At 39.9% G+C, this 11444-nt stretch overlaps 1 protein-coding gene across 2 annotated transcripts in view; it reads right to left on the reverse strand.

Moving 5' to 3' along the window:
* The window catches only part of arrb1 (arrestin, beta 1), an 18752-nt gene continuing 7308 nt past the window's right edge, over nt 1-11444 (reverse strand). Inside the window, exons 2-16 of one of the 2 annotated variants that reach the window (XM_054614658.1) lie at nt 11079-11109; nt 10527-10587; nt 10326-10370; nt 9148-9344; nt 8769-8828; nt 8613-8680; nt 8194-8329; nt 4890-4974; nt 4726-4798; nt 4340-4477; nt 3415-3498; nt 2900-2923; nt 2655-2725; nt 1373-1421; nt 1-115 (exon numbers count right to left, since the gene is read on the reverse strand). In XM_054614658.1, coding sequence (XP_054470633.1) covers nt 1-115; nt 1373-1421; nt 2655-2725; nt 2900-2923; nt 3415-3498; nt 4340-4477; nt 4726-4798; nt 4890-4974; nt 8194-8329; nt 8613-8680; nt 8769-8828; nt 9148-9344; nt 10326-10370; nt 10527-10587; nt 11079-11109 — 1237 coding nt within the window. The remainder of the gene's footprint in view (nt 116-1372; nt 1422-2654; nt 2726-2899; nt 2924-3414; nt 3499-4339; nt 4478-4725; nt 4799-4889; nt 4975-8193; nt 8330-8612; nt 8681-8768; nt 8829-9147; nt 9345-10325; nt 10371-10526; nt 10588-11078; nt 11110-11444) is intronic. The other variant, XM_054614675.1, reaches the window with a different exon arrangement.

Here is an 11444-nt window from a genome sequence, read left to right on the forward strand (position 1 = left end):
TTATCTGTTGTCCAGTTTGGGCGAGTCCACCGGCTCCTCCTCTTCGTCCTTGTCGTCCTTCGCTCCACCAATCAGCCGCTGGCGGGCGAAGTCTTCGAAGATGATGTCATCGTCGCTGAGGGAGGGAGGGAGGGGGTGGAGGGGGAGAGGGTGGTGGAGGTTAATTTATAAAAGAAAAACAATGAAAGAAACATAAAGAGTCCAGAAGTCAGGAGAACGGTGAAACCATGACGAGCCACGAGATGAAGAAGATGTCTGAGCTTCATCTTCATCATGAGACTGAATCCACCTTCAAACAGCGACTCATCTAAACCGTTGATCTACGAGAGGATGGAGCGTCTCACACCTTCAGAGAGCTCCACCTGTCCTCATGAACACACACTGAGGTTTATTACACTTTATGTGATCGACTTCATTACACGTCTGAACTACAACTTTATTTATTAAACGTACAGCTTGAATCCGTTTAAAGACCCGGATCGCTGGAGTTTATCACTAAACCAGAAATACTTAGTCCGGTTTAGAAAAGATGGTTGTTTGGGTTAAAACCACTACTGACATAATGTAATGTGACAAATAAATCATGTTGGCTGGTGTTTTCACACAAAGAATGAACAGTTGGACTCTTATCTCCTCTGTGGGTTTTGGAGGTCTTTAACATATGAAATCATTTCATGGAATATCTCGTAATTACGAAACATTATATTTTGTGGGTGTAGCTACAAACGTTGGATGAGACCAGCCTGAAACAAACAACCTGTATGTGTTGACACAGTGCATTCACATCGATAAAGTTGTGTTGAATATATTCACTATGAGTATTTTTTATTTATAATATAAACTGGTTTATTGCCTCATAACTGCTCGTTAGTGGAAAGAGACTTGACAAGTTTAGTTTTCTGGTTATTAGTTAATTAATCTGCATTATTGTGTTTTATGAACAGAAACTGATTTCATCTCTTTATCTCGATGCGTTTCTCTCGTGAACAACCAGAAGCGTCTCTGTGTGATGTGTGAGGTGATCCTTCAGAATAAGCTCTCCTCGTTGTGTCTTTGAGGTGAGATGAGCTGGACCAGGAGCTGCTGTCTCTCTGCTGACGGCAGGATGAGCTTCCACTTGAAGCCCATTTCCTGCCGCCTCCTCACACGGCAGTGAGCATTAAGACGCATTAAGGCCGAGACTCCGGAGACAAGTCCATCTCAGTTAATGCTTCAGAGGAAACCCTCTCTGCTGTCAGGGTTATTGACGAGGCCGTAAACCACAGCAGAGCCAATCAGATCACAGAGCAGCTGGATGAGCTGATGAGGATGGAGAGACAGAGAGAGAGAGAGAGACAGAGAGAGACAGAGAGAGAGACAGACGGCTGCTTACTTTGTGTCAAACTCGATCAGGTTTGTGTCGATCGGAGCTTCATCTGGAGCTGCAGAGAGAGAACACATTTAGAGGCACCATGAATGTGATTCATATCAAAGAGGAAGTGCACATTTGAACTTATCTTTTCAAATAGAAACTCATTAAAAACACATCAATGTTGCTGATAAAACTGACAAAATGTATTTTCCGTGTTGAAGTCAACATGTAACATTCTTGACAAAGGAATACCTGAATGCAGTTTTAAAAATAAATACTTCATCAAAATCTCTCTTTTCTTCACAGAGTAGCTCAATGTGATGCGGGTATAGGCAGCGTTTATCATTGGTGTGCTAGCTGAATTGAAGATGCTAAAGCTAACCGCTAACGTAAGCTGCCATTGGAAAACGACAAACCAGCAGCAGAAAATGTACTCAGTTGGAAGGAATCTTAACTATTGTATTAACAATTAACAAGAAGATTTGACAAATTCTTCATACTTCATACTGTAAACTTTGCACATTTTTTCACAAACCTGTAGAGCTCTTTCATTTTAAAACAGATATATATAGTACATATATCAATATCGTTTTTTCATATTTTAATTATTATATAAATGTTTCTTGACTTTTGCAGTACTTATTTACATTTTTCTCTTACCATGTTTATTGTTTTGCACCAAAACAATAAAATAAAGCTGATTGTATTGTTTTGTCTCAAATGAATCTGAAACATCAACTAGAAACTGATGATTCTTTTTAAATCATCCTCCCCTTTCAGATTGATTTTATGGTCTTGCAGCAGCAACTGGTTTCACTTCTTTGCTTTGATAATAAACTTGCAGAGACACGATCCATCACATGATCTGATTCATCAGCAGACAGGAAGCTGATATTTAGAGCTGCAAAAACCATTAAACCTTTTTAAGATTCTTTCTTTTTACAACATCTGTGCAAATACAAACTACAGCAGGACATTAATATCTGGAATATTATCATACTGAACATCAAATAATAATGCAGCCTCCCAAATCTTGTATCATTTTAAATGCTAATGATAAATTAGCATTTGAGGAGAGACTGATAGAAAATAAAGCTGCATGTGAAACATATTCAATTAATCACCGTCTACGTAGTTTTTCATCATTTCATTAAAAAGATTGTGTTCACTCATTCACATCAGGGTTCACTAACTATAAAACCACCACTGTTAATATTATGAAGAACTCTTAATGAAAAATGGAAATAGTTTAAATGATGTAACTCATGAACAGGATCAAGAACATGTTGTGAACATGTCTCACCGTCTCTGTACAGGGATTCTTCTAACGGCTTCGGGTGCATCAATGTGAACGGCAGCTCAACAGAGACGTCACTGAAACACAGGTCATAAAAACAACAATAATCCACAGCAGCTTTATAAGAGACATTTATTTATGTGACTGTTATCAGTGAGACGTTCAGGTGCCCTCTGGAAATCTCAGTGTGTGGTTTATTATCAGTGTGCTCATGGAGAATCTCAGTGATGTGACAGAACGTGAAAAGTTACCTCGCCGCCAGATCTCCCAGGAGCCTGAAATCAATAAAGATTAAACAGCTTCAGCTTCATAGCAGCAGCACGGTGTTTCTACTCAATTCTATCGGTGTGACGTTAACTGTCATGGTGGTAAAGAGTTGTTGAACTGTGTGACCTGAGCTTCTGTTCATCCTGTTAACACACATAGTAAACTACAAAGTCACAGGGTAAACTATAAAGTCACATAGTAAACTATAAAGTCACATGGTAAACTATAAAGTCACATAGTAAACTATAAAGTCACATAGTAAACTATAAAGTCACATGGTAAACTATAAAGTCACATTAATATAAATAATTTTAAGTGGCAGCCCACACAGATTTTATTTTATTTAATGTTATTTCATGTGTTTCACACGTTTGACCCAAAAAGTCAGAAGAATCAAAAAGCAGATAAACAGTTTATAGCAAAGAGTCCGTTGGACTTTAAATCTTGTCTCAGCCGATGCAATGTGATATAAATATTATAATAAGTTAAACACACTGACCCGCCTCGAGACACCACCAGCTTCACTTTGACTTTGTACGATACGATGATGCCGAGGATCTCCTTATTGGCTCCTTCTCTCAACCTGATCAGACAGAAAACATCCAGTCAGACCAACCTTCTTCTTCTCATGTTCTACTTCACTATTCTACTGAATGGGAAGACACATAACTCAACATGTTCTAGAAGCTGAAGCTACTCGGAACACCACCTCTACCCAACAACAGTGTAGATCTGGACTGAGTTCTGTTTGGTTACAGGAAGTTAAATCTGAGCTGAACAAGGTTTCCTATCATTTGGTGATACTTTTTATAAGAGATGTTAGTAGGGCCAGAACGGAGACTTCCTATTGATTTGATTAGTCCAATATTCTGGACAATGTCCCATTGGACCACAACAAACAGAGGCACTTGGATAATTGATATGTATGACACGCCCTACTCTGCCTCTGATTGGCTGCTACTGCTTGCCTTTGTTTATTTCGGTTGGTTGAGTGGTGGAGAGGAGTGAGATCAGTCAGGGTCAGAATATCAGGGTGAGCCAAATATCAGCATAATTAGGCATGCGCTTCAGATTGTGAAGTGAGAGTTTGTATTTTCAGAACAATCGCTGTTTGTTTTCTGGATGAACGGTTAATGGGACATTTTTCTGAATGTCGGTGTTTCGGATTAATGGACCGATGGAACATGGCTCTCCTGGATCAGGACCAAGTCTTCTTCTGATTAAAGACTCAAATGATTTAAGAGAGGTGAAATGTCCCACAAATCCCCCTAAAACATCTCCAGAACATCCTACAATGTGCCAAAACTCTTCAGTCATCCAGTTCTGACATGAAAGGCCTCTCTCACAACCTCCCCCAGGTATGACATCTGAATTCCCCACCCTCCAACAGGCCTTGAAGGCATCATGAGTGCTGCTGGACTCACAGCGTGCTGGAGGCCAGGTTGGTGTCCTCGTGCTTCAGCTTCCCGTCCAGAGCGAGGCCTCGTTTCTCTCGGTTGTTGGCCAGAAACGGAGTGAGAGTGAAAACTTTGCAGAAAGTTGAACTTGGAGCGACGACGTCACTGAAGACGGAAACAAACGAACACGAAGCCAGATGTCAACTTCTGACTTCAAACTCATCAAACTAGAAAACACATTCACTTTATTTTAGCTCTTAATGGACTTCTCATCAAAGGACATTTTAACATCTAGCACAACATCTGGATGGACTGAGGAAAGCCAGGTGACACAACTGAAAGCTCCAGAACAAATACTGAATGGACCTTAGGGGAGTTCTGCCTAAATGAAATGAGAGAGACATGAGACTGACTCGGACTCCTCGGTGGCCACCGGACATTTGTACTGAGCCGTGTTGAACAGGCAGATGTCTGCATACTGTCGCACTGTGGAAACACAAATCAATCCATCGATCAATAAATAATAATCACAAATTACACGGATCAACAGAGACAGAGGAGCGGTGCCTTCAGGTACCTGAGATCTTCATCTTTTTCACAGTCTTGTTGGTGTTGTTGGTCACGTGGACGTTGACGCTGATTGGCTCTCCGTGGTAATAAATCTGAGGGAGAAACATAATATATATTATTATTATTATTATTATTATTACTATTATTATTATTATTATTATTATTAATATTACTGTTATCATTATTATTGTTATTATTATTAATATTGATATTATTACTATTATTATTATTATTACTATTATTATTATTATTACTATTATTACTATTATTACTATTATTATTACTATTACTATTACTATTATTATTATTACTATTATTATTATTAGCATTGTTATTGTCATTATTTTTATTATTCTTTTTATTGTTAATATTATTGTCGTTATAATTATATTATTTTATTTTTATTTACATTATAATTATTTTGAATTCTATTATTGTTATTATTATTATTATCATTATTATTATTGTTGTGGGTAAGGGTTTCTTGTTTTTGTAATTATTATTATTATTCATAGGATGATTGTAATTATCACTAGAAAATTTCGCAAGAAATGTTGACTGTGTGGCTGCTACTGCTCAAAGACGTTGCATATATTAACAGTTCTGAGACAGCTGCATCAATGGGGTTCATTTAGGGTTAGTTTGGGGTTCATTTGAGGTACATTTGAAGTCCAATCGCATAAATAATATTATCAACAGAGAGAAAAGACTCTGCCGAACGCGTTGATGTCATTTTATGTGTGTATGTGTTTGTGTGTGTTTGTGAGTGTTTCTCTATGTGTGTGTGTGTGTGTGTGTGTGTGTGTGTGTGTGTGTGTGTGTGTGTGTGTGTGTGTGTGTGTGTGTGTGTGTGTGTGTGGTAGAAGTCAGCCACAACAGGTATGAATTAAAGCAGCGAGCAGCACGTTATCAACCCACAGTGCATTAAATTCCGTAAAATCACACGAAACAATCTTAAATGTCAGCCATTTTGTATAGTTCAACCTCAGAAACACTAATCTATGGGCCTGAACTATACACGTAGTTAGCTAGCTAGCTAAATACTCAGTTAATGAGAGTCAACAGCAGCTCACCTAAAACGAGAAGTCAAAGAGGTCAAAAGAAGCTGAAGAACAGGATTCAAACAAAAGCTATAAAACAACGAGCCAATCACACTTCTCCTATCAGAAGAGTCCAATCGGAAAAAAAGGTTCATCCAATCAGAGTAAACTTCAATTTTGAATAAAAACTACTGCTTTTGATGATGGAGCGAGAAACACACACACACACACACACACACACACACACACACACACACACACACACACACACACACACACACACACACACACACACACTCTCTCTCTCTCTCTCTGTCAATCAAATGACCAAGTTCATGAAGGCCGCCTTTCTCACAGAGTTAAATCCCAATAAACAATCTTATATGTCAGCCATTTTGTCCTGCTTAACCAAAGCTATCACCATGCTAGCATCAAAATCCCTACACTGCGTCTCCTCTCCAAGACTTCAGTTGGTTGGTTTAATTAAATATAATGTGGAGCCATGTTTAAAGCTGTTTGTTCATGTGTGTGTGTGTGTGTTGTATGTGTTTAAAATGTGACCATGAGGGTTAGTTTGGGGTTAATTTAAGGTTAATTTAAGGTTAATTTAAGGTACATTCCAATTGTTTGAGTCCAATCGCCAAAATAATATTATCAATAGAGAGAAAAGACTCTGCCCATTGCGTTGATATACAGCGGGTAAAATAAGTATTGACCACGTCATCATTTTTCTCAGTAAATATATTTCTAAAGGTGCTATTGACATGAAATGTTCACCAGATGTCGGTAACAACCCAAGTAACCCATACATACAAAGAAAACCAAACAAATAAGTTCACAAATTAAGTTATGTGTAATAAAATGGAATGACACAGGGAAAAAGTATTGAACACGCTTACTGAAATGTATTTAATACTTGGTACAGAAGCCTTTGTTGGTAATGACAGCTTCAAGACGCCTCCTGTATGGAGAAACTAGTGGCATGCATTGCTCAGGTGTGATTTTGGCCCATTCTTCCACACAAACAGTCTTCAGATCTTGAAGGTTCCGTGGGCCTCTTCTATGAACTCTGATCTTTAGTTCTTTCCATAGAGTTTCTATTGGATTCAAGTCAGGTGATTGGCTGGGCCATTCTAGCAGCTTTATTTTCTTTCTCTGAAACCAATGGAGAGTTTCCTTGGCTGTGTGTTTGGGATCATTGTCTTGCTGAAATGTCCACCCTCGTTTCATCTTCATCATCCTGCTAGATGGCAGCAGATTTTTATCAAGAATGTCTCGGTACATTTTTCCATTCATCCTTCCTTCAATTATATGAAGTCATTTGACCTCCAAACATGGTGTGTATTATGGCCTCCAAAGAGTTCCATGTTGGTCTCATCTGAGCAGACTATATTCTCCCAGTATTTCACAGGCTTGTCTAAATGTTGTGCAGCAAACTTTAAACGAGCGTCAACATGCTTTTTCTTCAGCAGTGGAGTCTTGCGTGGTGAGCGTGCATACAGGCCACGGCGGTTGATGCATTACTTATTGTTTTCTTTGAAACAATTGTACCTGCTGATTCCAGGTCTTTCTGAAGCTCTGCACAAGTGGTCCTTGGCTCTTGGACAACTCTTCTGATAATTCTTTTCACTCCTCTGTCAGAAATCTTGCGAGGAGCACCTGGTCGTGGCCGGTTTATGGTGAAATGATGTTCTTTCCACTTCCGGATTATGGCCCCAACAGTGCTCACTGGAACATTCAGAAGTTTAGAAATCCTTCTGTAACCAATGCCATCAGTATGTTCTGCAACAATAAGGTTGTGAAGGTCTTGAGAGAGCTCTTTGCTTTTACCCATCATGAGATGTTTCTTGTGTGACACCTTGGTAATGAGACACCTTTTTATAGGCCATCAGGTGGGACTGAACCAGCTGATATTCATTTGCACTGACAAGGGGCAGGATTGCTTTCTAATTACTGATAGATTTCAGCTGGTGTCTTGGCTTTCCATGACTTTTTGCACCTCCCTTTCTTCATGTGTTCAATACTTTTTCCCTGTGTCATTCCATTTTATTACACATAACTTAATTTCTGAACTTATTTGTTTGGTTTTCTTTGTATGTATGGATTACTTGGTCTGTTACTGACATCTGGTGAAAATTTCATGTCAATAGCACCTTTAGAAAATATATTTACTGAGAAAAATGGTGACGTGTTCAATACTTATTTTACCCGCTGCATGTCTATATGTATATATCTATATGTATACATATAGATATATACTCTCAGTGTTACCTCTTTGTCCAGAGAGGCCTCCAGATGCAGAGGTTTGTCTGACATCAGGAACTGTCTGGTGGTCTCTGCTGTGGGTTGGGGACCAGGTTTCTCTGGAGCGTACTGAACCTTCCGGATGACGAGACGCACCGAGTTCCTGCAAACACACGACACCGATGATTGTTCTTCTGAGGCAGAGGACGATATGAGGGGGGAGGACATCTTTGTTGACCTCCCCTCTTCATCCCCCTCTTCATCCCCCCTCTTCATCCTCTCTCTCTCTCTGTCTCTCTCTCACTCTATGTCTCTGTCTCTCTGTCTCTCTCTCTCTCTCTGTCTCTCTCTCTCTCCCCACAGGAAGCTGCTGACACTCGACTCACTTCACTTTCATTCATAATTCATCTCTCGACTCTCTCAGACTGCAGAGGACTCACTTTTACCTTTTGTGGATCTTTTCTTCAACATTTTCTGCACAGAAAGCTTTCACCTCGAAGTCCACTCCGCAGGCCTGAAGACACAGCAGAACATTTAAATGTAGGTTTCTGTTTCCAGCTGAGGAGGCTGAACGTTCTCGGAGGAGGTGAACAGGTCTTTACCTTCCCCGTGTCCTCGGGGCCCGGCTGCAGGGTGACGGAGCACGGCAGGTTCAGAGGAATCTGAAAACACATGGAGGAAAATGGACGTTTGTGCTGAGTTTGAATAAATTCCATCAAGGCATCCCTGAGTCATCGTGTTCCTGGGGACAAAAACATCCGTTCCTCCATCAAAAAAACGAAAACCTATACTGAGTTTGAACCTCATCCCACAGAGCTCCACTTTAATAAAAGCTAAACTTTAACCATTTGTACCCTGAGACCTGAACCCGACCTTTACTATGGAACGAGTTCAGGTCTTGGTGAGGGTTAATCCTGATGCTTTAAAAGATGCTTCATGAATGAATGAACGATGAAACACGCTGTGAACTCGTCTCGGTACCTCGAAGGTGAACGGGTGGGCGTGTTCTCCCAGTTTCTTTATCAGCCGCTCCTGAAGACGAGTCAGACTCTTCTTCTCTTCGGGCGGCGGAGGAAACGCCTGGACGTTCGCCACAAACAGGTCTTTCCGGAACGTCAACCCGAGGACGTCCAGGTCCTCACGGCCATAACGGAACGCACAGGTCAGAGTCACAAACACTGAGGGGAACAAAACACACAAAATCAAATCCGGATATATTAACAATAACGGACGTTATATTAACCAATATTACTGGGGCTAGGCTAACGGTTTCCTGTCGTTAAACACATCCTGGACCTTTTTTTGTACTGTTCACAGATATGAAACTAAAAAACAAGGCGAATAAATAAAACATTGCATTAAATCTAATGAGGTTTAGTATAAAGATCAGAGGCTCCAGGACGCTTCCCTGAGGAACTCCACATTCCTCAAATGTGGAGTTCCTCAAAAAATGCTCTTAGAGGGCTTTTGGCGTCCACTGAGCATTTATGAGATTATTAGGAAGCGACCTGAGATGTTTAATTGGACGCTAAAATAGGAAAACATATTCGTCCTTCCAAAAATGTCATTGTTTGAGCAATGTCTGCTTTTGGTTGTGAATTAATGGGTAATTTTACATCTTCAGGCCTCTAGAAAGTCTTCAGATAAACAAAATGTAGTAGAGAAACCACTATCTGGTAAGATAAGTGGCCCTTATTTGTTTATTACAGTTTTTTTATAGCCTCATTTATTTTGTCAAGTTTCATTGATGATTCAACCAGATGTGAGTTTAAATAGTTTCCTGCTACATCTCTGCTTGTTCCAGGATTCCATGTCCTGAAGACGTTATTTTACTTCACAGCTACAGTGAACATATGAGTGGTGGGTATTTTAAAGTCTGTTTACAATATTTTACGTACTTTATTAACTAAATCTGTCTACTTTTAGGCAAAACAAAAGGTAAAACATGTTTTCCAGTTGAACTATCTGTTGGTTAAATATCAAGAAAAATAGTTCAAAGCAAAATTAGAGGAAATATTTTATAATCTGTGAGAGAAAATGAAGTTTTATACTGTTTTAAAAGGTGCATTTAGATTTTAAAGCTATAAAATAGAACAACTCTCAGTGAGAATATTTAACCATCTTTTGCTTTGAACTGACTGGAGGTTCAGATGTCTCACCTTTCCTCTCCTTCAGGTACTCCGGGTCGATCAGGATGACGCCGTCTGCAGGAAGAAAAGTCATAGAAGTCAAGAACTAATGTTTCTTATCAACCAAACCCCAAATTGAGATCAGCTGGTATCAATGAGCAGCCAACAACAGAAAGTTTGATGAAATAACAAAAAACGAAACAAATGAAGATCAGTAAAAGCTGATCTCACCAACAGGCTCCACCAGGTCCACATGGTCCACAAAGTCTCTCTTCCCCAGATAGACGGTGAGCTGAGGGAGGAACACAGCTCAGATCAGCCAATCAGAGTCACTGTCAGGACAGCCAACGGCCAATCAGAGTCACTGTCAGGACAGCCAACGGCCAATCAGAGTCACTGTCAGGACAGCCAACGGCCAATCAGAGTCACTGTCAGGACAGCCAACGGCCAATCAGTCAATCAGAGTCACTGTCAGGACAGCCAACGGCCAATCAGAGTCACTGTCAGGACATTCATCCACCAGACCTCTGTTCGTGTCCTGAGTGAAGCTAAAAGTAAAGGGTTCATGTGACTCGATAGTCAGTCAAGTTAACGTCAACTATGCTGTTGTGCGACGCGTAGAGAGGTCGGGTGTGTGATGGGTCAAACAAACACAGGACTTTCATCCAGGAGACCACTGTTATTGTCCCGTATGAAACCTCGTCAGCGTTGACTTCTTTTAACTTAAGTTACGTAACTTGAAGGTTTCCCTTCAGGTGGAAGAAACAGAAGAAGAGGACTCACCTTTCCATTGGGACTGGCTTTCTTAAACACTCTGGAAATGAACAAAAAAAGAAAAGCAGAGAAATTTGTTTTATAATCAGAGTGATGAAATATTATTAATATTTCCATGTTTCCTGTTTGAAGGTTTAATATTCTACTGTGTTTTACATTACATTACATTACATTACAGTCATTTAGCAGACGCTTTTATCCAAAGCGACTTACAGGAAGTGTATTCAACATAGGTATTCAAGAGAACTACTAGTCACCAGAAGTCATCAGTGCATCTCCTTTCTTAAACAAGCATCTAAAAGCATAAACCAGAGCAAAAGTACAGTGCAGAGGCAGATTACTACGAAAACAATAAGTGCAACAAACTAATACGAA

The sequence above is a fragment of the Anoplopoma fimbria genome, chromosome 1 (genome assembly GCF_027596085.1).
Source record: "Anoplopoma fimbria isolate UVic2021 breed Golden Eagle Sablefish chromosome 1, Afim_UVic_2022, whole genome shotgun sequence".
Classification (NCBI taxonomy): Eukaryota; Metazoa; Chordata; class Actinopteri; order Perciformes; family Anoplopomatidae; genus Anoplopoma; species Anoplopoma fimbria.